At 32.7% G+C, this 27,239-nt stretch overlaps 2 protein-coding genes across 2 annotated transcripts; both read right to left on the reverse strand.

Moving 5' to 3' along the window:
• Window positions 1-453: 453 nt before the first annotated feature.
• rgs2 (regulator of G protein signaling 2) lies at window positions 454-2,620 on the reverse strand. Its single transcript, NM_001002662.3, is given in 5 exon segments — window positions 454-1,067; window positions 1,294-1,460; window positions 2,001-2,062; window positions 2,314-2,400; window positions 2,491-2,620. Coding segments are annotated over 5 exon segments (600 nt in total). The 5' UTR covers window positions 2,595-2,620; the 3' UTR covers window positions 454-887.
• A 14,923-nt stretch (window positions 2,621-17,543) lies between these two features.
• Window positions 17,544-26,850, reverse strand: rgs13b (regulator of G protein signaling 13b). Its single transcript, XM_087304402.1, has 6 exons — window positions 25,576-26,850; window positions 25,416-25,475; window positions 22,274-22,335; window positions 22,025-22,191; window positions 18,756-19,288; window positions 17,544-18,563 (listed from the first exon to the last, which is right to left on the reverse strand). The coding sequence occupies exons 1-5, from the start codon at window positions 25,647-25,649 to the stop codon at window positions 19,100-19,102; spliced, it is 552 nt and encodes a 183-aa protein (XP_087160528.1). The 5' UTR covers window positions 25,650-26,850; the 3' UTR covers window positions 17,544-18,563; window positions 18,756-19,099.
• Between the last annotated feature and the right edge of the window lie 389 nt (window positions 26,851-27,239).

Genomic DNA, 27,239 nt, shown 5'->3' on the forward strand with positions numbered 1-27,239 from the left:
TAATTTTACATAAGTAGTTTGAATAAGCAGCAACATCTTGTTTTTTTGTGCAAAGATGGGCACATCATTTTTTTTATTTATTTGTTTAAGACAGCACATTTTATGTTTGGTTAGTGAATTTGAAAACATAACTACTAAATGATTTAAATAACATTCACTGGCAGGGCTAAAGTATGATTACATTGTGATTTGAATAAAAAAAAGTATTGTATTTTAAATAATCAATAAAATCCAAGTTATTGTCTGTAGTTTGAAATAAGTTGTTGAACTAAAAATAATAGAAACAAGTGACAAAAATGGGGAGAGGGGTGAGATGGGAAATATTATCTCTTTGATTTTTACGTTTATATTTTTACGGTTTTATTTTTCTCATATAATTCATCTTGGTTTCATTTTTATCATAATTACAACCAAAGAAATCCAAAAACATAAAAAAAATAGGAGAAATGAAACTTCTTTTAATACAAATTTATTATCTTCATATTTAGTGTTTTGTGACAAAATGTAAACAACATCATACAATATATACATAAATGACATTTCAAATATAAATACACACACATTTATTTTAAATAATATATACATGTGACTTAAGTGTTTAAAAAAAAACGCCCACCTCATGACATCCAGAAAAAAAATAGTGTAAAACAACAAGATAAATTTCATACAAAAGTACTCTAAAAAGCAAAGTTGTAGAAAAAATATATACATCCCAAAATAATTACAGCTTTTTCCTGTGACTGCTCAATAAAAATACCCAATGTTCATCTCTACGGCATCACTATTTACAGGTCTGTGCAAATAAATATGCAGTACTTAAATACAATCATAAAGCAGACAGTAGATGTTCTGAAACGGACCAGCCATTCTTTCAAACACAGCGAGCGTTATTGTTTTCCCTCTGCCAATCTGCACAGCGTCTGGTAAAGCTCGGACTCCAGAAAGCGAGGGTAGGAGTTGTGCTCCATCAGGTATAAAACTCGGTGTTGTGCCACTTTGAAAGTACACGGTGTTGGGATGAGGAGGCTCTGCTGCAGCATCTCTTTCATGTTATAGTCCAGGTTGATCTGAAAGAAGCAAACATTTGATGAGGACCAAAGAATTTGCCTCGATGGGCACATTTGCATTGACTTTTTGTATTTAATCTACATATACTTAAATTCGCATTTAGTGTGAACTTTGCTTTAGACTAACATTAAAATTAGACTAAAATTAGACTAACATTAATAATAATAATTAATTAATAATAAGAAGAAAAAACTTTAAATCTTTAAGCAGGACTTAAAATCTCACCTCTTTTGGAGAGTCTGGTTTGATGAATTCGTTGTATATTGATTTTGCCTTGGATTTGAGTTTTGATCGAGAACGGATCTTTCTGAACTCCTCACAGGCCAACCAGAAGTCAAGATTCTCCTCGCAGAGCTCAGACTTTATGAAGAGACGGAAAAAGTTCAGTCCACCTGAAATAAGAACAAAATACAGAGTTAATTGCTACAATAATAATAATAATAATAATAATAATAATAATGTATACATATATTTATTATTAATACATATATCGGTTTGTACTAATTATAATTATTAAATAAAATTTAGTGTAAATGTAATGAAACTAACTGCTTAAAAATAATGATTAGTTTGCATTTAATATAAAATTTGATAAAATATTACTGAAGGAAATTTGATTAGATCTTTTCTTTTCATTTGTATGAAATGAAAAAAAGGACAAATTATGTTTAGAAAATATTAATCAACTAGATTAGCAATCTAATTCCAGACCCAAGTATTTAAATTCATGAATTTTAATTTTAATATTTAATTTTAACTTGATAGATGGATGGATGGATGGATGGATGGATGGATAGATAGATAGATGTTACATGAATGCATACAATTCATGAAAATACTTTTTAAAAGGTATGCTTAAAATATAATGTAATCTGCTAAATATAATGACTAAACTACTAATTTAATATATAAAAATATAAATAAAAAATTACATTTGCTGCTTAGCAGATTGTCCAGAGACTGTGCCCACTGACTCACTTCTTCAGTAGTTGGCCTGAGGGAACATAAACGCAGAGATTAAAATCAAAATAAAATGACACACACATACACACACATACACTTTATTTGGACATTTTCTGCAAATTATGTTACACTTATTACATTCATCATTTATTATATCCCATCTGTTTATACATTCCACATTTCTTCTGATGTAAACGCAAACAGATTGCCTTAATTCAGATGAAAGCGTCTGCTAAATTATGAAATATAAATACAAAAATATGAAGGAATCCATCAACTCACAAGTGTGATTTTTTCTGTGGCGAGGTGTTCTGTGATTCCTTTAAAGGTAAAGTGCTGAAGAATATTCTCGGCCTCCAGCTTTTCTTTCTATTAGAAGCAATCAACAAACATCAGCAACCACACGCATATCGACATCAACATCAAACCAAATACTACGCAACATACAGCACATCTTACTTTATCTGGCTTTGTTCCGTCATCTCCTCAGAGTTCCTATAGTTGATCAAATGCTCCCTGCCTGAATCTGGACTGGCAGTTCTCATTTTGGTCAATCTGTCCATTGCTATCAATCAAATTGAGCTGAAATGTCTTCTGTCTTCTGTGAGCTCTTTTTATACTCAAGGGCTCTGTATGTGGGCGGAGCCTAGTCAGCAGGAGGAGCGTTTGATTGGTCGCCTTGCATCACTGTCTGACTTGGCAGAAGCACTGCAGGTTTTTTTTCCCTCAAGTAATCTTTCATGAAGGAGAGAAACTAAAGGCAAAACACTTTCTTTTTCACGCATCTGCAAGTTTTGAGATATTTTTGTTTTGTTTTTTTTCAGTTTAATGTGATGTTTATTACACTTTATTAATATGTGTGTGTAGATTTCAATTGCAAAACATATGTTAAAGGCTCTCGAAAAATGTGGAAAATTTAAAAAGCCTTTATTCGCATGGCTAAATCTTAATATTAAAAATCCCTGTTACATTGATGAAGGCAGAACCTTGCCGAAACACCTAGGTTTTTTAAGATTTAGCCATGTGATTAAAGGCTTTTTCAATTTTCCACATTTTTCGAGTGCCTTGGACTGATTCCTATTGTTGTTTGGATGAATCCCTTACCCAAAGAGCACCAACCAAATATTTGAGTGACCCCTGAGCTAAAGGCTATTTCTTCTCTTGTATTAGTCATAAATCTCACCTTCAGCATCACTTACACACACCATACTACGTAGTTTGATTCATATCTGTGTTCAGAAGGTTTTTACTGGGGGTTTGTTCATACACAATTTGTCTGATTATATTTTATCTTATACAAATATGTGAAAAATGTGTGTTGTGTTTGTAGTGACAAAATTAGATTCTCAAAATCTCTTCTGTAAAAACATTTGCCTCCAATATGTCAAAAACAAACTAATTTAAACCAAGTTATACACTGTAAAACCCCAAAAGTTAAGCTAACTTGGAAGAAACCAATCGCAACAAACCATTTAAATCTGATGCTATTGAGTACTGTGAACTTAATACATTTGAGTAAATGAAGCAATTTGAGCACAGTAAAACCCAATAAATATAAAGAACCCACACAACTGAGTACTGTAAATCTCAATAAGTTAAGGCAACTCAAACCGTTTGCAACAAACCATTAGAGTTAAAAAAAAAAAAACTAATATGTATAAGTATGAGTTTTGAACTGTTATAAAAATATTTTATATCTGATTTTACATTGGATTTATAAATATACTGTATTTTCTTATACTTATTTACTTTTATTTTTTCGTATTCATACAATAACGTGAACAAACTGTAAAATAAAATTCTAAGATTCCATAAAACAAGATTTTATAGTTCATATTTTATGAAATAATGCCTTAAATGCATACTCCAGCATATTTAGAAAACTTCAAAAATCAAGTCAATCAGCCATTTACTTTATGTATGGTGAGAGAGATATTAGTAATTATAGATTTACCTATATATCTGACTCTATATAGATCCTAAAACACTTGATAAATATAAGCAAAGCACAACAAGAAAAGGTGTTGCTCTTTTTCGATATCCAGTTGAAGATTTATTATCAAAGAAGCAATGAAAGAAGGAGCATAAGTGTAAATGAAGTCACTTCTGTCACTTGAGGACTTTAGCACGACATCCGTCTTAAACAAAAGCACTAAACAAACCGGTATGTTCTCCAACAGCATTCCTCAAGCGGCTATTTGTGGAAGGCAAGGAAGGAGTGTTTTATTTATAGAAGCCTTTTCTAAAAAAAGCTCACTCTCCTAATTACTTTGGATGTATTTCAAGCCGCAGAAAATGCTTGTAGTGCTTGACATGTTCACTGTTTGAGTGTGTGGAAGTTTTTTTTTTTTTTTTTTAAGATTTACAGGATGGTACTGAAATAAAAATGTTTGAAGTAAAAAGAACAGTAGGTCAACATTAAGTTGAGACTCTTAAGAGGGATAGTTTACCCAAAAATGAAAATGCATTCGCTATTTACTCACCCTCAAGTGGTTCCAAACCATTGCGGGTTTCTTGTTTTCTGTTGAACACAAAAGAAGATATTTTGAAGTATGTTGAAAACTGCTATAAAATTTACTTTTATAGTAGGGAAAACGAATACTGTGGAAGTGAATGGGTACTGGCTTCCATGCAGCATTCTTCAAAATATCGTCTTTTGTGTTTAACAGATGAATAAAAAAACACAATAAGTGAGTTGATAATGACAGAATATTTTTTTATTTATTTTTTGGTGAACTGTCCCTTTAAGGCATTAAAAGTAAAACTAATTTCGAGAGGATCATGTGCTTATGATTGACCACAGCTAGTCCCGCATTAACATATCAGATGAATCTAAGCGCACTTAAATAACCAGATTTCCATACCTTAGGCATCTCCTCCCCCTCTTTCCTAGACTAATACAGGACAATTAAATTAACCAAATTTGCACAGTATATGAGTGTTTTAGTACTGGGCATTCAATGAATAACCATATGCTGGTCTATTTGGTGGTTCATTCGGATGAACGAATTTGGAGGAGCTCTCGAGACGTACCTGAGCTCAGACTTCCCTCTCTCCCAATGAAACAGGAGGCAGCCCCAGCCTCAAGGATCTTCTGAGCTCAGGGCTCTCTCCTGGCACAGTGTGCCTTTATTATCAATCATCAGCTAAGTGTGGAATCTTGAATGCTGTTTTAAGAAGCATATACAGCATGGTGTTAAAACCTTGACTTGAAAGGGCTAAATAACTGTACATCAACATGTTTTTGTTTTTTATGCCATCTTTGAGATGTATTTGTGTCTGTTGACAGCACAGCTTCATGCGTTAAGAAAGATGAACAGGAACTAAATAGCATGACAAAACGGAATGTTTGACTAATTTGTGACGCAACTCAAATGTCATGTTTTAAAAAGCACAGCCAATGTCCAAGATTTCTCAGTTTAGATTTAGATTGATCTGAACTGTGTACAGATCAAGTTTCCTTGCTTCCAAGTATCTGAGAACACTTCAGAAAACTCACTCGGCTGCTTGATCATCAGGTTTTACACAAGCCCTTCTTTTGATAATATCTGCCAATTCACTCATGAGAAATTGGAAGATAAAATAACAGAAAGTGAAGAAGTCTATATATACATACACACATTTACTAATTTGCATATGAAAAATTAATTCTAATAATACATTATACATATGCCTAGTTTTAGGATAAAGAAATTAAAATGTATGTCTTCTATACGTTTTTAAGATATTATTATTATTTAAATATTCATGATATCAGCATTTAAACATTCTGGATCGTAATATTACGTACACACAATCATTGCACAAAAAACATATTTAAATATTCATCATTATAAAAATTTAATCTAAACATTTTTTTAAATTAATAAAAAAGTTTCAAATAACTTTTGAGAGTATAAAAATATGGACGAAATGATTAAGCATCACACACACACACACACACACACACACACACACACACACACACACACACACACACACACACACACACACACACACACATAATAATAATAATAATAATAATAGTGTGTGTGTGTGTAAATATACACTGGTAATTTAAGGTAATTTAAACCACTTAAGGAAACTGATTGCAACAAACAATTTAAGTTCAAAAACTAATCCTAATGAGTACTGTGAACTTAATCCTTTTAAGTAAATTAAGCAATTTGAGCACAGTAAAACCAAATAAATAAAGATAACTCAAACCAACTAAGTACTGTAAAACCCAATAAGTTAAGGCAGCTCAAACAGTTTGAGGAAACCGATTGCTACAAACCATTTAAGTTACTAATCTAAATGTGTACTGTGAACTTACTCCATTTAAGTTTAATGAGGTATTTAAATGACTTATTACCTTTAACGCTGAGTTCAAAACTCTTTTCAAATGAGTAGAATTAACTTTCAGTCAATTTTGAGTTAACTACACTCATTTCATTTGATAAAGTTGACTGTTGTGTTTTACAGTATATATGTACTGGAAAACCCGATAAGTATAGTTAGCTCAAACTGTTTGAGGAAATCGATTGCGTCAAACCATTTAAGTTTTGAAACAAAATGGTTTGAATACTGTAAACTTATTCTGTCACATACATCAATATAATTAGTAACTTAAACATTTTAAGTTAATTTATCAAATCACTCTTAGTTCAAATAACTTAAATTAAGGCCAGACACCCATATAGCTACTCAAATGGTTTGGTATTCCTTGTAGCATAAGAGTTAATACAAAAATAACTCAATCAATTAAAATTCTACTTAATATAATCAGTTTATGAGTTACCACAACTCTTTTTCATCGAGTCAAAGTTACTTTTTAAAAAATTTGTAAGTTAAACTTATAGTTCATTTGGAGTTCAAAAGACCCACACTTCCATTACAAAGGTCAATAATTTGTCCCATACATGAGCTCATTTGTCCAATTTTGTCTGCTGCATCATCATAAATTATAAAAATGACTCATTAAAAAAGTATTTATGACCAAGCAGAATCCTTAGCTGGCAATCACTTTGCTGAGACTTTAGCTAATCAGTTTTAAACCAATGCTAACAAATTTTTTTGAAGTTCAAGATCCAGCTGTGCAAGAAAACATACAGCTAGATAAAAGTGAAGTCATCTTTCGCTGCTGTATTGTTTTTAAATAGACGAAGCATTTTACTAGTAACATTTATTCTAAATCTTGGACCTTATTCTTCAAACAAAAATGACCAAGAAAAAAGTGTAAAGCACCAAAAACAAATTAATTTGAATACTAATTTGGCTATTCATGAATGTTATTCTTTTTTTTTTTTTTTTTTTTACAAGAGAGGCTAGAAAAATCATCAAGCTCTTTAATTATTATTATTATTATTAGTATTAGTATATATTTTTATTTTGTTTTAATTTTTCATTATTATAATACCCAGATTCTGACAGAGAAAAGTTGAATGTTCTGGCTAGTTTGTTATTTGCCTAGTAAATGACAATAGACTACAGTTTTTCATTTAAAACTTTAGCAGATGGCTGTACATATCCTGATCGGGATGTAACATCCTATTCAGATCAAGTCTAAAACACCCCGATCACGTGATTTGATCTGGATATTCCTAGCTTTTTCTTATGATATATGATGGTGGGGCGCCGCTGGGGGGAGTTAAGATAATTCTAAGGATCCACTCAGTTTTGGGCCCTCCACAGATATTACTAGGGGACCTAACAAACCTCTGCCCCGCTCCTCACTTTCGTAAGCGACAACACCCCCCATCCCCACCCACCATTAAATCAGCGAAAGATTGTCAGGCGGACAGCTGCGCCCCAGATATGATGGAATAAATTTGTATATTAAAAAATAAGTATTAATAATTTTTTACATTAAAAAGTGTGGTTATGATGACCATCCGACAAGCTAATTCAGCTAAAAATTGTGCTTAAAATGTCACTATAATGCAGCATTTAAACCTTATAATTAAATAGAAAATGAGGCAAATAACTGCAAAAAGGTCTACATCTTGAGAAAAAAGAACCACAACTTACACCAGACTAGCTATTGGCCTGATATATATATATATATGTATATAATATAATATTATTATATTACATTATTATATTACATATAATAATTATAATTATATTATTATAAATATATATTTATTTAATAATATTTATAATTTATTCAACTATATATGTAAATATTCATTATTATAAGAATTATATCTAAAAAAAAAATCAAATTAATTTAAATAGTTTCAAAAACTCCTAAATATGGATAAAATAATGATTCAATGATCATAATTCAGCATCACCCATGTACAAAGTCGATCAATATTACAAATATTATAACACTTTACTCGATTACCATGAAAATATATATGGATATAAATTGAAATAAGTGAAAGATAAAATAAGTGAAATCTAATATGTAGATTCTTTGTACTGTACATACTGGGAATAAGTAGGTTGTACTTAGTAATAATTAATACACACTTGTGCGGTGAGTGGGTGGGTATGTGTGGGTGTGTGTACATGTGTGTATATTGATGGGTGGGTTTGGGAGTGTATACTGTTCTCGACACATGATGTATTATGCATCTGTTGTAATGACGCTGAAGTGTGTAATAATTTGAACATGAAATACAGGTTTTGAGCTACTGCTGCTGGAAAGCGAACACATCCCTGAACAGCGCAAAACAGAACGCTTTGTTCCTGTCACCCGTGTGGCATTGCAACTATGCATGTTTCCATCCAATTAGGCAATGAGATGCAAATATAGATTTGTGTACATGATTAGCATCAAGGCCTTATTTAAAGAGGGTATGGAAAACAGCTGGATTTGCATAGGCATCGGAGCATTAACAATTGATATGAAGTCGACATTTTCATGCACTTGCTGTAGAACCAAGACTAAGGTGCTAAACTGGTCTTGGTCATTTTCAAAAGATCCCTCATTTAATCAGATTTTGATTATCCACATGAAACGTTCTCTCATGAATTGTCTTTTGCAACAAAAAGAGCTTTTTTTTACCACTTCCTATTTGTCATCTTGTCATTGTACTGATGATTATCTACTTCTCAGGCAGTTTCGTTTTAGTGGAGTTCATCTGATCAGAGGACGAGTGTTTTGGGAGAAAATCCAAATGATCTTTCTGTGCAGCTCTGCAACATATAAAGACACTGAGTGAAGGGTGAAAAAAAAACAGCATTGAGTAAGGTTACTTTTAAAAGTTAAATATTACAATCTTGACTCACTTTAATTTAAAAAATAGTTACTAAATGTGTTACTATTTAAGGAAGCACTTGCTGTAAAACCAAGACTGAAGTGATAAACTGGTCTAGCTCATTTTAAAAGATCCCACATTTAATCAGATTTTGGACCTGGTGTGATCTTCTGCTGCTGTAGCCCATCCGCCTCAAGGCTGGACATGTTGTGAGTTCAGAGATGCTCTTCTGCATTCCTTGGTTGTCAAGAGGGATTATTTGAGCTTCTGTAGCCTTTCTATCAGCTGGAACTGGATCATCAACTGGATCATCTGGCCATTCTCCTCTCACCTCTGGCATCAACAAGGCATTTGCACCCACAGAACTGCTTCTCACTGGATATTTTCTTTTTTTGGACCTTTCTCTGTAAACCCTAGAGATGTTTGTGCGTGAAAATTCCAGTAAATCAGCAGTTTCTGAAATACTCAGATCAGCTTGTCTGGCACCAACAACCATGCCACATTCAAAGTCACTTAAATCACCTTTCTTCCCCATTCTGATGCTCGGTTTGAACTGCAGCAGATCGTCTTGACCATGTCTACATTCCTAAATGCATTGAGTTGCTGCCATGTGACTGGCTATTGGCCTGATATATATATATATATATATATATATATATATATATATATATATATATATATATATATATATATATATATATATATTTTTTTTTTTTTTTTTTTTTTCGATTTTCATCATTCCGTGTTACAGAAAATACTGGGAATAGTCTAAAAAAAATATAAAGGTGGTTGAACAAAATGTTGTAGCCAAATATGTATGAACAAATCCTCAAATAAAACACTTCTGAATATGAATAATATTAAAACTATGCAGTTTGTGCATGTAAAGATGCTGAATTGGAGAAAGTCTTTTTGAGACATCGACCTTTAAAAATATGTGCCGTAATTAAAATCCACAGACACAAAAGGATAAAAACATATGAGTGAATTTTTGATGTTTTCTTTACATTTGACTGGAATAAATAAAAAAAACACTTTATTTCACTACAAAAAGCCCAAAATGGACAGGTGCATTGAGCAGTGTTTCTGCTAGCAAAGTCTCGCCCCAAAGTCCATTTTATGAGCCCATCTATATCGTCCAGCTCTGCAGATGTCAGACCCAGTGTTTTTAAAAGACTTATCGTCTGTTATGGTGTTCGGACTGTAAATATCTGTGAGCTCTGTAAGTGGTGTGCAGGGAAATCGTTGCCAAGTTTCCGTTCGAATAGACGATAGTCCACAAGCTTTACGCACGAGGTATTTCCCAGCAGTGACACATGTGCTGTACTCAAGGGGGACTCCAAAAGTACCTTAACATGAAAACAAGAACAATGTATTTGATGTGAAATAGGCAGCTTGTTTGGTGAACCTAAAATAACCTTCATACATGGTGGATTTTTGTGTGTGTGTGGGCGCTGAGGGCGCAAACAGTTAAAGATTAGGAGTAACCTTACAGAAGTACAGCTGTACAGTTTGTCCTTAACCAGAATTGTGGATAGCTTTATTTGAACAAACTTTCACTTTATGTTCTCCAGCATCAGTTAGTCACAAAACCAATGTGTGCTTTGTAAACACAAGATGCTAACAGGGTAACGCGAAACCGTTAACTTATTGTGAAAGCAGTTCATAAACTTTATAGCTGAAAAGCTAATCTCTGAAAGTCTTCTGGCAAAGTTTCAACTAGTTTTCACCTCCACACTACACTGTCCTGTCATCTTTAAGCAGCAGTTTCATGCTATTCTAGATCTATTCCAAAACCTAAGAACAAAAGTTTAGCTATCCAGTTTGTCCTTATACAAATTAGCATTTTAGTTCTCTCTGTGGTTAGCATTACTTGTGCAGACTTAAGCCCCAAAGGTTCTTGCTGGTCATGTTCTGGTCAGCTCTGGATCATCACATGACCAGTAAAGAACTAGAATGAACCAGCAGTCATGGTTCAAAACCTACCAAACCAGCAAGTGCTGTTTTGTTTTTTTGTTTTTTCTGCAAGGCTATAGCACAAACAAGACACAAAACCACTGATACTAACAGACTTGTAACCTGCTATTCTAATTGGAAAACAATAAAAAAAAATTAATCTAGCATTCCCAATTGGCTACCAGAACAGTTAAACTTCTAAAGGCCCCATTTGTAGTGGTTTATTTAACCCCTCGCAGTGCTATTTTGATCTAACTTTGGCTCTGAACAAGTATTATGTTAGCTAGCTATTAACTCTGTTCCGAAATCTAGCATAGTACAGCTATCCAGTTTTTCCTCAAACAGAATCAGCAGATTTTTAGACATGTCCGTGATTTAGCCTTTCTTGGGCAGTCTGTCATTCCCTGCGTAAAACATATGCTAGAGGTGACGGTTCATTCCGCTGTGGTGACCCCTGATAAATCACTAGCCTGAAGCAAAATGAATGAATGAACAGTGTCATGTTATATTTGATAAAAATCAGTCACATAAACCACCATGACCATTGTAAACATAAGATGCTAACATGCTACTATATGCTAACAGCAATCAATCACCATTTATAAGAGGTCCAGGTAACTAAAATGTTAATCTCTGAAAGCCTTTGATAGCCAAATTTCTACTGTTTTAAACATAGTTTTGGAGTCTTCACAGTTTTATGCTAGCTATTTCTAAATGCATGACTAATAGGCAAATTCTACATAGATAAACACAAAACACTCAACACACATTTGCCATTAGTAGAGTTTCAGATTGGCTACAAATTGACGTCATGACTGACCAGCTCTATATTTAAAGCTCATGAAATCCATTACATACATGCTAAATTTGGCATTCGCTTTCTGCATGAGAAACCTCAAAACAAATGCCTTCAATCCCTAAAAAGGAGTCTGGTCACAGTTCTGCTTTATTACCAATATGCCCTTGGTCAAGTTTCTCCAGCGGGACAGTCCCTTCCATTAGTGTGAAATCTCCACCAAATGGCAAGTCTCACAAAGCAAAGCTTGCAGCATGAACTTAGCCTAGACGTGCAATAGCAGAAATGTGCGAGTTGCAAGATCCCATGACTTTTCGGCAGCCGCTGCAATGCACACTTCTCTGGAGGTTATGAAGTCTTTCTTTCTTAATTCCCCGTCCTGTGGGAACTGAAACTCATCTGTTCCTGTTTCAGAGGTAATTGTTTCACTAAATAGTCATGGGACTTGTCGGCTAAAGCGTTAAGAAATGAATAATTTGTGTGATATTTTAAACAAATGACTTGACGGTTGCTGTGAAGATCATATTTACTGGTGTTTTTAATAATATCAGCAATGGCTATACTGTCTTTGAGGACAATGAGGACACCCTTCAAAGATAAAGTCACTTTATAGGCCACAAAAGAAGATAATAATACATTTATATATGAACATCTTATTGCTTATTTTTAGTCTTTGGTATTGAACAATGTGTCATAGTCAGTTTGCAAACAGTTTAAGATTTAAATAACATTAATTTAGGATATATAGAATACTATTGATATTAATTAATACTAAAGAGAGGCAAAAGTACTTACTTAGTTTGTGGTAATTTTTTTTTAACCAATTATTGTCGTTAATTTAAAACATGAGTGATTTGTTGGTTAATTAACATTTAAGCAGTTTCTAGACTATTGTGTAAGCCTAAAGTTTTTTTAGAATGCCAAAACTTTGTAATAACAGACATTTTAGTATGGATACACAATATTTTGTAGTTATTGCAATTGGACAATATTGGATATAACCTTTTTTGTGTATGCTTTAGGATTTTGACAATAATATTTGAAGAGTTAAGTGATGTCACACTGCACTTTTTGCTCCATAGACTTCCATTTATATGCATGTGACTGCAGCAGACTGGAAACGCAAGCTTGTGTCACGAGTTTCGCATTTCACTGCAATCGAGAGTTCTAGCTTGATGAACTCTGACCTGCGAAATTGCATCACGTGATTACGTGAGACCAATCAAAGTTCAAAACTTGACCTCTCTGGGCAAACATTTTAATTATGGAGCAATCAAGTTTATCAGCATCTTATCGTATTGTTTTATTCCACCCCTTTTCGCAGTGCCGTACGACAGAATTTTGCAAGCACAAATTCTAGTGTGACTGTGACTTTAATAGTTCTTGACTATTTGACTAGTATTTATTAGCAGTTAATATTGAACAACTTAATAGTGTAATTTTCTTTGACAAAAAAATCGATTATTTACATTAAAATGTTGTATTTTACATTATTTACAGTAATATATGTATTTTTGCTAATATTTTGATTCAAATAACAATAAATAAATGGATAGTCGAAGTTAATTGCAATTATTAAGCCCTTTAGTGTGCTGTAAATTTCTTTTGAGGAAAATAATAATTAATATCAACCATTTGTCCGCCTAAATACATCCGACAAGTAAAATTGCATTAAATAAGTAAAGATTCAGTAATATTTTGGGTAACACTTTATTTTGATGGTCCATTTGAGCATTAGTAGACTGTCTGCTTAATATCTTTTGATACTGCTCCTTCAACCAGCATTTAACTATAACTAAGACTATAAGAAACTTTACAAGTACTGTACATGTCAACTTACACTAACATTAACCTAACAGTCTGCTTAAAATCTAATGAGAATTAGTTGGCATGTAGATAAAATTAGACTTATGTAGACTTAAATTCAACAAACGGACTTAAAATAAGTGTGACCATATTTGGACATCCTTATTGGTTATTGTGTCATCATCACTATCAGACATCATTGGATATAGAACTATTTTTATGTTTAGTTCAAGATGTAGATAACCATAACTTAAGAGACAGTAGAAGTTCATGGCAAGTGTTTTAATGTTTCACATATATTATAGTAATGTTTGTTTATTGACTGTAAATACATTATTAACTTAAATTATGCTGCATATAGATATTTTTTGAAAACATTTACATACAGTTACTCTGAGGTATAGACATTACATATAGAAATTACACATATCTAAGTATTAAAACATTAACTTTGGTCTGTAATTTTTAAAGACATGAAGCAAACCAAACACAACAAAAATGAGTCAAAAGTGCCTAATTTTTATTGTTTTGTCCTCAAAAACTGACAGTGGACAGCAAAAAGTCAACATCCAACCAGTGGCTGTGGCTAATAAATAGTATAAATTTAAATTAAATGTAATAACATTAAAAGTAATGCCTACAGTTTTTTGTGTGTGGCACACATGCTACAACTGTACACCCCAAAACAAATGCTTGCCGCAAATTTGAGTAAGATATGGACAAATTTAACCATTAGATTTATTTTTTTTACCACAACGCTTTCCTTTGTTATATTTTCCCAAATTTAGTAGCCAGCATGATTTACAGTGTACTTCTTTTTTTCTCTTCAACTTGACCTTCTAGCAGGTCGTTACGTCACACTTTCTTTATATATCTGTGTGGCAATAAGTTTCGAAATAGGATATGCCAACTTCCTTTCTCAAAATGTCTAAACAACCTCAACCAACAAGCTGGAGTTGCTTTTTTGTAACTTGTAGTACATGGCTTTTATGTATTTGGCTGGTGGTTTTTCTCAGAAGTTACTTAAATTGCATTGAGCAATCTAATAAATGGTGAGTTGTTTTAGACACATATAGACAAACCCAATTATTGAGCTGAAATTGTAACAAACATTTGGTTGTGACCATATATGTCCAAAGATGTGCTGCATCCCAATTTGCATATATTCTTTCTAAATAGTATTCAAAAATGTTGAAATGAGTATCCCAATGTTGTTCTATTTCTGGTATAAATTTTAGGTGGAGATCAGAGACTTTCTTACAATAGGAGACATGAAAAAAAAAAAAAAAAACTTCTGTATTACCAGCCTGATCTTACAAGGAGACGTAAGTATTATACGTTTTGTCAGTTAAATGGCTAATTCGTACAAATTTGATTTTTAAAAATTCGAAATGTACGACTTGTAAAAAGGAGGCGAGGCACCATACCCCACCCCTAAACCCAATCATCATTGGGGGATAAGCAATTGTACTAAATTGTACGAATGAGACTGTATGAATTAATGCGAAATAGCCACTAAATAAAAAAGTTACGAATTGCAGTGAGACAGCATTGGTAGTACACACCATTGGAAAACGTGTATTGCTAACTTCGTCATCTAAATCAAATCTTAGCCAATCAAATTCTGGCTTTTAGGGGTCGATCACACTGAATGTGCTTTTACATTTCAAAAACACGAGGCACACCACACCGCCTTTTTTGTTGACAAAAAAAAAAGAAAGTGTGGTATGCGAGGCAACGAATGAATCAGCTGGGTACTGTGCGAGAGTATTACTTTTGATATTGGGATAATTTAATATTAAATAGTATTGTGAAATTCAAGATTTGTGAGTCGTACAGCTCTGGATAACTCAAAACAGCGACCGCTAGCCTCTCCTCCCTTTTTAGAAGTCTCAGTAGTCATCTTGACAACACAAACACTGCTGTCGCCTCAACGGAAACCCTGCCTCTGCTTTCATTTAATCTGAGAATGAAACAGACGCGACAGACGGAACATGCCTTTTCCAAACAACTACAAAAACGAGAGGCGCAGCAGGCAGTTAAAACTCGAAGCGCTCAATTGCGGATAAGCAGCGCGCAAAACGTTCACGGCCGTTGGTAAATCATTCAAAAAAGGCGCCTGTCAATGCAAAAAATGCCACATTAGCATTAGCCATTATGCATTTTAGGCTAATCATTTCAGGCTTGCCTTCCATTGGCTTTGCTCTAATCGCTAATATTACCAAGAATACATTAAGCAGTAGATGTAATTCGGTTAAAATTACAACCGTGGGTAAAAAGTGTTAACAAACTACAATACAAACATGGTGGATGGCCAAAAGACCTGCAGTTTAGCGGAGAGGCTTTAATAAATATGTTGGAATGACTGTTTATTAGTATGTAACCTCGTCTAGAATATATTTATTTCACGTTTTCCGCATTATGTTTCATCTGCAACAACAATGTAAACACTTATAAAGACGAGTTTGGTCATTGGCTTCTAAATGCATAATTATGCAAACACCTGGGAGATTTTTCTGCCGATTAGCCTGCTGATGCATCTCCAATATGGTTGGAAATTATATATGAAGAGAATATGGATAAAATATGGATGGCAAGATGATTGACAGGGCATGTACAGTTAAAGTCAGAATGATTAGCCCCTCTTTGATTTTTTTGATTTTTGAAATATTTCCCAAATGATGTTTAGCAGAGCAAGGAAATGTTTTCTGTATGTCTGATAATATTTTTTCTTCTGGAGAAAGTCTTATTTGTTTTATTTTGGCTAGAATAAAAGCAGTTTAAATTTTTTAAGTAATTTTAAGGTAAAAATTATTAGCCCCTTTATGCTAGATATATTTTGAATAGTCTACAGAACAAAACATCATTATACAATAACTTGCCTAATTACCTTAACCTGGGGTGCGTTTCCCAAAACCATCGTTAACCAACTAAGGTCACAAGTTCCGTCGTTACAAACATAGTTTGTTGATTTGCCGTTTCCCAAATCTGTCGCTCCAACAAACATTTGCAAACTGTGTCGCAAACTTGAGCACTCGCAACTACTGCTCTGGAGCTGTTGTTAGAAACATAGTTCCTGGCTGTGTTCTATTCCCACTTATCCCCTCTATGACCTTTCATTTAAAACATTTTAACAATTAAAGCATTAAGGTCATCTCTTTTAGGTGTAATTTGCTTTCAAACTATTTTTACAGTTTAGTTTCAGCGATCTTTATGTTTACAATTGTGCTCTCTTCGCAGTGCACTTTGAAAACATTTATCTCATTTTAAACACAGCCTCATGGCGAAAGCTGTAGGTGACCTATTAAAAGCGGAATTTATGTTACGTCTCTAAAGCTTTTGAAAACAACGATACGATAAGTCTTTTAATTTATAGTAGGTTATTTATGACTTTCTGCCGTAGTTTAAATATGTCAAATTGTAAAAGTAGACTTTTCAAAAAAATAAAAATTAAATAAACAATTTTTATTTTTATTTTTATTTACTTAATAATAATAATTATCAGCATCATTAATATTATTATTAAAGTATGATTTCTTCATTTCTAATAATTAAAAATTATATTTAATTTTATAATAAATAGCCTCATTATTTATTTATTTATATGGTTTATAGGATATTACAATACGTGCTAGCTGTTGTAAGTGATATGTTTCAGAATGGTATATGTAATGTTAAACTTCTCAATATTAATAAAGCAAACATAGGCCCTATGTTCTATTTACATTTCAGTTAATATGGAAAGCGAGTGCATGTTTTTACCGAATCTAATATTGGATTTTATTTTAAATGCATGTGCATGTAATACAATATAATTTGCACAGAGAAATTGTGTTTTTCTCTAAAGAAGTAGTTACTCCACCCTGTTAAGAGCGTCATTATGGGCGTTTTACGAGATAACTAACGTGGTTCAAGCTATGGATCCGGGATAAAGAAACTGCGGGTTTTGGGAAACACTCATCACTACATAGTTCTTTTTCCAAACGATGCATCGTACTATGATAGTTCAGCTGCAAGTTACGTCGTTGTTTGGGAAACGTACCCCTGCTTAGTTAACCTATATACCCAGTTAAGCCTTTAAATGTCACTTTAAGCTGTCTAGAAATGTCTTGAAAAATATCTAGTAAAATATAATTTACTGTCATCATGGCAAAGATAATTATTAATAATAGTTATTAAAAACTATTATGTTTTGAAAAAATTGGGGAAAAAATAAACAGGGGACTAATAATTCAAGGAGCCTGACAATTCTAACTTCAACTGTAAATACACTCAAAAAATGTTAAGTTTGGTGCTTCTTCAAACTACTAAGAGCTGAAAACTAAAGCTAAAAAGGTCAAGTTCCAATTAAAATAAGCCGAAACAACACAGTTCTTGAGGTTTTTGTTGGGGACGGCTTAGTTGTTATATGTTCACTCAACTTAAAACTGTAAAAATCATTAATTGATTTGCGTTGGGACGACGTGAAGGAATTATGTGGATTCCTCCACTTTTTACAGTGTAAGCAACACAACGGTCCATTTATGAGAATGTAGTTTGTACCAAAACTCGCATGCTCTCTTGTTACACATTTAAAAGTATAAATTTTTCATCACAAAAAATGCTACAGTGCATACTTTACGAACATAGTATAAGTATGCAAATTAGGATGCAGCATTGGATTGAAAAACACAGCATTTTTTAAAGTAAAGGTATAAAATTGATCATTCCTTGCTTTCCCTAGCAATCAAACCCACAACTTTTGCCGTTATAAATGCCATGCTCTACTACAGGGGTGGCCAACCCTGTTCCTGGAGAGCCACCTTCCTGCAGATTTCAGTTGCAAAACATATCATACACACCTGCGTGTAATTATCATGTGGTGTTCAGTTCCTAATTAATTGGTTCAGGTGTGTTTGATATGGGTATTAACTGAAATCTGTTGGAAGGTGGCTCTCCAGGAACAGGGTTGGCCACCCCTGCTCTATGTGAGCTACAAAAACTGCCACATGGCAAAGCAGATCTTGAAGAAATTCTGGAAGTGCCGGAAAAAGACAATAGTGTTATGCCCAAAGTGTTTTGCCCAAATATGTAGCTTTAGAAACCACCGGATGAGCTGGCTTTTATCTACACAGGAAGCACCTTCATTTGAGGAACTGGTCAGACTTCTCAATTTCCTTTGATATCAATGGCATATGTCCAACCATTGCTCCATACTGTCTCCTTATTGGTTGTTTTAGGGTCTCAAGGGGCTCAATTTTTAGTGGTTCTGGTCCTGTCCACGAGACGGAAGACCAGACCTTTCCAGTTTTTGTACAGTGTTTTTGATACATCCACACAGTCATCCCGCTTCATCGTCTGCCGCAATCGTCTCCAGGAGGCTTTTGTACATCTCAGATCTTAGAAATCTAGGGTAAGAGTCCCGCTCCATCAGTCCGTAGACAATCTTTTGAGCCTCGTCGAAACATTGTGCAGTTGGACTCTTCATTTTCCTCTTGATTTCCTCGCGGGTCTGATAATCGATGTTTATCTGCCATGCAAATAAGAGACATGTACACAGAGTCTGTGTTGTGAAAAACAAAAGTCTGCTTGAACTTTTTAAAAAGTTTAATACAATTAAACTTAGTAGTTATTTTAACTTAAATTAAACTGACTCTTAATACTTAAGACAAACATCAAGTTGAATCTTAATCTGTAATTTAAAAAGTTGGTAAATTAAATTAACATAAAAACCCGTTATTATAACTTAGAGATTGTATAGTTGTTTTTTTTTACAGTGACTGGAATATATACTGGGCAAATATTAAGACATTTTGTCTAAAATATGCAAACGTAATTGCAAAAAAATCAAATGTGTAATATAGAAGCCATGGTTTTTTGCAAATGGACCACAATCAGGTACCTTGATGTCAAAACAACATCAAATTGACAACAGAAAATTGATCAAAATCTTAACATCTATTTGACATCTACACATTGATGTCCTTTTGACCACCAAAGTATTGACAAAAAGTATTATAGGAAAAGTTTTAGTTCCAAATTCCAAATATACACTCTATTTTGTATCTCTACAATGCATTTAGTCTGCCTTAATGTTCAAATGACATCAAATTGACATCAAACATTGATGTGAAAAATAGGTGAAAAATCAATTTGAAGACCTGTTTTTGATGTGTTATGCTGTGTTCATACGAGATGCGGAAGAAGCATCAAGCGCGGGTGATTTACTTTTTAAGTCAATGCAAAGATGTGAATAGACATCCTGTGGCGCAATAAGTGCGAATGAGGTGGTGCGACTGACGCAATTCGCAGGAATGAGGTGGCGCGAGTTTAGCGCATTGCGCAATTGACGTGCCTATCATGTGTTTCGCGCTAAACGCTCGAGTTGGAAAAACTGAACTTCATCAGACATTCATGTCGGGTTAACCAATCAGGAGCTTGCTCTTTTGGGGGGCGTGATTATGATGTAGCGCCTGTTGTTGGTGTCCAGGGGGAAAATCCTCCTGCCGACACTGACAACAGTTCATCAAACTGGGCTCGGCTCAGTAAGAAGCACCGCTGAAAGCCTGCATCATCCAGGTATAGATTCAGGAGGAGTTTATGAACTTACAGAGCTGGTGTACCTCTGAATGGATTTAGTGGACTCAGACGCGGCTCCAAGCGAATCAACTCTGTTTTTCAGTCCTCCTAAAGCCCATGAACAAAGCTATTCTCTTATTAAAATCTATGTTAGCCATTTAGCAATGAAGCTAGAGTCACCTGGCAGACAGAAGCCCCAGCCATGATAGATCTGTTCTGCGAATCCGCATCTGTTCTGAAGTGAATTTGACGCGCAAATAAAGCGAATTTGACACGCGAATGAAACGATTATACTCAAAATGTTAACGCATCTATTAACGCATGAATAACGTGATTTATCCGTGCTTAACCGTTTGGTGTGAACACAGCATTAGATGGCAAGTTCAGTTTTGACATCAAGGTCGTCAGTTGACATTAAATCGATTACCATGTTTGACTTCTTTTATTTTGTGTTTGATTTCATCACTGTGATGTCAAGGTGCCAACTGGATCATTTTGGTAAATGTTATTTTTTCCCTTAGTTTGGTTTTGGTCCTATAGGGCAATGGGTTTATTGGTCTGGTTTGTAATCTGAACTATTGTAATCTGAAATTTATCTAAAAATTAATATAAATATCTATATACCAATCAGTGGTAAACTTCCCAGCAGGCACAAAACGTCATAAGATGTTAATAATAGGTTAGATTTAGATCATGACGTCAGGTGATCAAAAGTTAACCTCTAGCCAGCCTCTAAGGACAAGGTTATTTTGACGTCCCATAGCGGCGTCAATTTATGTTGATATTTGGTTGATTTTAGGTTGTGTTGGAAAGTGACCAAAATCCAACGTCTGATGTCATTGTGGTAACGTCTATACACCGTCAAGGTGTAACATGATTAGACGTTGATATTTGGTTGATTTTAGGTTGGACGTTTGACACTGACATCAACCCAATTTTCATCTCCAAACAAAATCCAACGTCTCCACGAAGTTGGGGTACAACGTCAATATGTTTATGTCCTGTGGATGCAGGGTCAGTTTTTTGAATAATATAAAATAAATAAATAAATAAATAAATAAATAAATAAATAAATAAATAAATAAATAAATAAATGAGCTTTGTATAGAGTTTCATTTCAATAAAAATCTAGTGGTGATTAAATTATTATAACTTTTTTAGTTTTTTATTTAATTTTAAATTATTTATTTAAATTTAAATAGTAATATTTGATTATTTATATTAGATACTGTATTGTTATTTGATAGATATTAATAGTTTGTTACACATGTACTTATTTGGTTTTTATAGTACTTATAAAAGGTTTTATTATTATTACTGTGGCAAAACAAATATGTAAATACTTTAATTATGAATATGTATTAGCATATTGCAATTGTTTATACACATTTTGATTGTATTGTTAAATTGTAACAGTACATTTTGACTAAATATTAATGCATATTTGAGTTATTTAAATATTGAACATATAAAATTATCTCCATAGCATTTCTATTGTAAATGGCGTCAATAATTAATCACTCTCAGCAATTAAAAAAGCTGGTACCCATTCGAAAGGTACTAGTATGTACTTTAAGGTACCAATATGGACCTTTTGGTACTGACATGTGTGCCTTTAGGTACTAAGTGAAAGCATTTTTACCATTATGAATGACAGTGTGCAGATCAACAGTGTTGTGTCTTTTACCTCTTTCGGAGACTCTGCTTCAACAAACTGTTCAAAGATCTTCCTGGCCTTAGAGCTCATCTTATGGGATGATGTGATCGTCTTATAATCCTCGCAGGTCAACCAGAATTCGATATTTTCATCGCTAAACTCTGATTTCAGAAAGGTGCGGAAAGTTGCCAGGCCATCTGGAGGAGGCAAACAGCACCTCTTTAATTTATGTTCCAGTTTACCAGTGCCAAAAATAAACTTACAAAAAAAAGGCCTTACATTTGGACCCGAGGAGTCGCTCCAGAGACTGAGACCATTGTTGGGTGTCTTCTAAACTTAGCCTGATGGGATCAGACAGGTTTGATTAGTTGACCGGATTACAAGCAATATCTCTTGTCTCAAACTATTTTTGACCTCACACAGGGTTTCCACAGGTCTTAACATGCCTCAAATCAATGCCAGAATTAAAATGTTAGGCCTTTAAAAAGTCTTAAATCGCACTTTGTTGTTGTGCTCCAGGTCTTAAATGTCTTTAATGTTAATTTAATTAATGTTTTTAATTATATTAATGCAAAACATTTGCTGCTGTCTTCAATTTTTGAGTTGTATCAAATTGAACTTACTTAATTTCAACTTACACCAATTAAAATGACTAAAACGTCAAGTTATAATTTGTATAACTTAAAAATATACCTGATAAAAATAAGTAAAGTTTTGAACTTTTTAATAAAGTAACTTATCTTTATACGGTATAAATGATTAAAAAGTATTTTAAATGTGTTTTTGTATTGGTTTTTGTGGTTTTGAAGTTCTTTTTGTTGCATGTTCAAATATAATTGGACTGTATATTATTTAGGTCTGGGCAATTAATCTAAAAGTAATCAAAATCGACATGCAGAACCCATAATCGAGCCAATTTTTCCAGGACGATTTTTTTCAATTGCTTTCCCTACGTGTCACGTGACCCCGCTCTGTTATTTTTGCAGCCACATCTGATCTCTGGTCAAGTAGGACAATGGACCCATTCTTGAGCCTTACTTTGCTCTACATTGGCTCCAAAGATGCCATTAGAAGGCATAAAAAACTTGCCAGTGAACTGTGAGGGCAAAAAAATAAAGTAAATAAACAAATAAAATAATCGTTTATTAGTCATAATTGAGTTAAAATGTTCAATTAATGGAGATTTTAGTTTTAGGCCAAATCGCCCAGCCCTAATATTATTGGTAAAAAATGATTATCAAATGAGTATACAGTTGCAATCAGAATTATTAGCCCTCTTTTGAATTTATTTCTTTTAAAAATATTTCCCAAATGATGTTTGACAATTGACAATTAATGATGTTTGAAATTTCCACATATGTCTGATAATATTTTTTTTTTTCTGAAGAAAGTCTTATTTGTTTTATTTTGGCTAGAATAAAAGCAGCTTTTTTTTCAAACTATTTTAGGGTCAAAATTATTAGCCCCTTTGATCTATATATATTTTTTTCAATAGTCTACAGAGCAAACCATCATTATACAATAACTTTCCTAATTACTCTAACCTGCCTAGTTAACTTAATAAACCCAGTTAAGCCTTTAAATGTCACTTTAAGCTGTATAGAAGTGTCTTGAAAAATATCTAATCAAATATTATTTACTGTCATCATGGCAATGATCTGTTATTAGAGATAAGTTATTAAAACTATTATGTTTAGAAAAATCTCTCGTTTAAACAGAAATTACGGAAAAAATAAACAGGGCGGCTAACATTTTAGGGGGTTTAAAACTCTGATTGCAACTGTATATATGTATTTATTATTAATTTTTTATATACAAACAATGTATTTGTTTAATTATTTTTTGTTACATACTGTAGGTTACTTTTTACAAATACAATTTTAGTCATTTGTTTATTTTTTTAGCATTTAAAAAGTGTCAATTGATTTCTGACAATCGAATACATTAACCATGTTAGTGAAACTATATTTCCGATTTAAAAAAAAAATCCATCCATTGAGTCTTACTGTAACATAATACATTTTATCCATAGACATTTTATCATTTTTTTTATTTAACCATACAGGGCTGAAACCAATTTTCGTATTGATTTTGGGTTTTGTTTTGAATTCTTTTTGTTGCATGTTCAACTATAATTTGACTAATTATTGGTAAAGAATCATTATTATACAGGTCTTAAATTTTGTATATATGGATCTTAAAGAGTACTTAACAGAGCAAGGAAATGTTCACAGTATGTCTAATAATATTTTTTTCTTCTGGGAAAAAGTCCTATTTGTTTTATTTTGGCTAGAATGAAAACAGTTTTACATTTTTTAAACACCATTTTTGGGACGATATTATTAGCCCATTTAAGCTATATTTTTTCTTAATAGTGTAACCTGCTTAGTTAACCTAATTAACCTAGTTAAGCCCTTAAACGTCACTTTAAACTGTATAGAAGTGTCTTGAAAAATATCTAGTCAAATATAATTTACTATCATTATGGCAAAGATAAAATAAATCAGTTATTAGAAATGAGTTATTAAAGCAATTGTGTTTAGAAAAATGCTAAAAAAATCTTCTCTCTGTTAAACAGAAATTCGGGAAAGAATAAACAAGCGGTCTAATAATTCACGGGGGCTAATAATTTTGACTTCAACTGTATAATATTTTCTTTATGTACAAAAAATATTTGTTTAATTAAGTCTTACTTTTTTGTTTACACACTGTAGATTTCTTTTTACAAATGCAATTTTAGCCATGTGTATATTTTTTTGGCATTTAAAAAAATGTCAATTCATTTTAGAATATATATATATATATATATATATATATATATATATATATATATATATATATATATATATGGCTACAACCTGTTTTTGTATTGATTTTGTGGTTTCGAAGTTCTTTTTGTTGCATGTTCAACTATAATTGCAACAATATAATAATAATATATATTATCAGTAAAGAACTATTATGAAATAGGTCTTAAATTTTGTATATAAGGGCCTTAAAGTTCTTTAAAAGTCTCACATTTGTATGTATTATTGTTTGTATGTATGTATATATATATATATATGCGTGTGTGTATATAATTATTCTTATTCTTTTAAATATACAAACTATTTAATAGTTTTATTGTTTTGTTTACATACCATAGGTATCTTTTTTTACAAATACAATTTTAGCCATTTGTATATTTTTTTGCATTTAAAAAGTGTCAACTTTCAAAAAAAAAATATATATATATATATTCATTAACCACGTTAGTAAAAATATATTTCTGATAAAAAAAGTCAATCAATTGAGTCTTACTCCTACATTTACTATATATTTATAGACATTTTATCATTTTTTATTTATTTAACCATATAGGGCTGAAACCTGCAGAAACCCTGTCACACATCCACTATATCACTTTTTATCATCCCCTCACCTCTCCGGAGCGGACGAACCGGCGAACATTGACTTTAATCGGCACATGAGGTTCTTTCCTCTATGGAGAGAAAGTCAGCGTTGTTGTCGGCATTTCACACATGCAAAGCTACCCTAAAACCCCTCACAATACACTCCCTTGTGAAGAAGACGACACTTACAAGGTCTTGTTTCTCCTGCAATCGTCTCTGTCCATGCTGAAATGCGCTGGGAAAGCTTGAATTAGGCCAGACATGGTAGATCCAGGGCTTTATTGGCCAGAAATCCTCATGCTGGTGCTCTTCAGGTTTGCCTTCTGTGTATCTGGCTCTGCTTTTTTATGCTTTTTCTTTTTCTTTTTTTGTGTGTCACCAAAGAGGAAGCCCCATCGATTCCTCCTCCTCCACAGCTGCTCATGTGCGAAAAGCTTCTTCATATTTTTAGATTTGTACCTGCTAACATGCAAATGACAGCTTTGCATGCTTTGGGTTTTTCAGTAATCTGTGGACGTAGACGCTATGGGGACACATCGTAAAGGCGCGCAGATGGAAATGAGAGTCAAATGAGATGGTCGGGGTGCTTTGGTGCTGGTTTCCTTTTGTTTTTATGTTTTTCATGGCGGTGTTAAATAGCTATTCTGCAAACATGGAGGAAAATGAGGGACTATTTGTTTATCTGGGTTGAATGGAAGATCTGGTTCTTGTGCTTTATTCAGAATTTTTTTTTTTTATTATTTTCACATTCAGAGTTTTGGGGGTGCAAAAGTTTTAGTAAAACCATATCAGGAATGGGAGTTTAGAAGAAATGCATCCACGTCTCCTAAATTGAGCTCTTTTTGAAAATAGGTTTTTTTGTTGGCTTTAAGTTTAAAATAAAATAAATAAGAACACAGGAGGCTCAGAAAAATGCTAAAGTTAGAAGATGGCACTTGCAGGTTTTTGCATCTGAACTGTTCATGTTTTTGTGCATTTACACATTTTTGTTTATTAAAAAGAGAGAAACTCTTTGAAATTTTGAATTGCATATGACCCACCACAAAGAAAAATACAATGCAGTTGAATTTATTTAACATATATAATCTGAAATATCATTACTTAACCCATTGGAAGCCATGATAATCCTTCTAAAAAGGACAAAATCTACACATTACTTTCAACAAAACAGCCCTCAGAAGGTTTTAAAACCCGATCAATTCATTTACTTGCATAAAACATTCCCTTTTAGCAATGAAAAAATGTTTTAGCTTATTTCTTGAATCAAGGACGTGTGGTGTAACCAGCATAAATGAATCAAGCACATACTCTTATGACTGCATGTAAAGGTGACTACCTTTACCTTTAATATATTGAAATATATTAGGTAATTTATTTTTATAAAGAGACAATTTTACCAGACTGTGCTATGTTATGTGTGGCCAGACAGAATCTGAATAAATTTTTTGCTATTTCTGTGCAGAATTTTGTAAAAAAAATAAAATAAAAAATAATAATAAAAAAATAAAATAAATAAATATATATATATATATATATATATATATATATATATATATATATATATATATATATATATATATATATATATATAACATTTATTTAATATTACATATATAACATTTATTTAATGTTTACAATGCAAATCCAATAGGATCCACTTAGTTGGTAAACAAAGCAAGTCTCATATAATATATTAAATTTATTATACTAAAAGACAGAAAGTATTACTTTACAAACAATATTGTAAATAAGTCTGAACACTTTCATATTAGCCAATATTATTACCGAAATTAATTTAAAAACTGAATAAATATAATTTTACACACATTCATTCATTCATTTTCGGCTTAGTC

Source organism: Danio rerio, chromosome 22 (genome assembly GCF_052040795.2).
Source record: "Danio rerio strain M-AB ecotype USA chromosome 22, GRCz13ab, whole genome shotgun sequence".
NCBI lineage: Eukaryota > Metazoa > Chordata > Actinopteri > Cypriniformes > Danionidae > Danio > Danio rerio.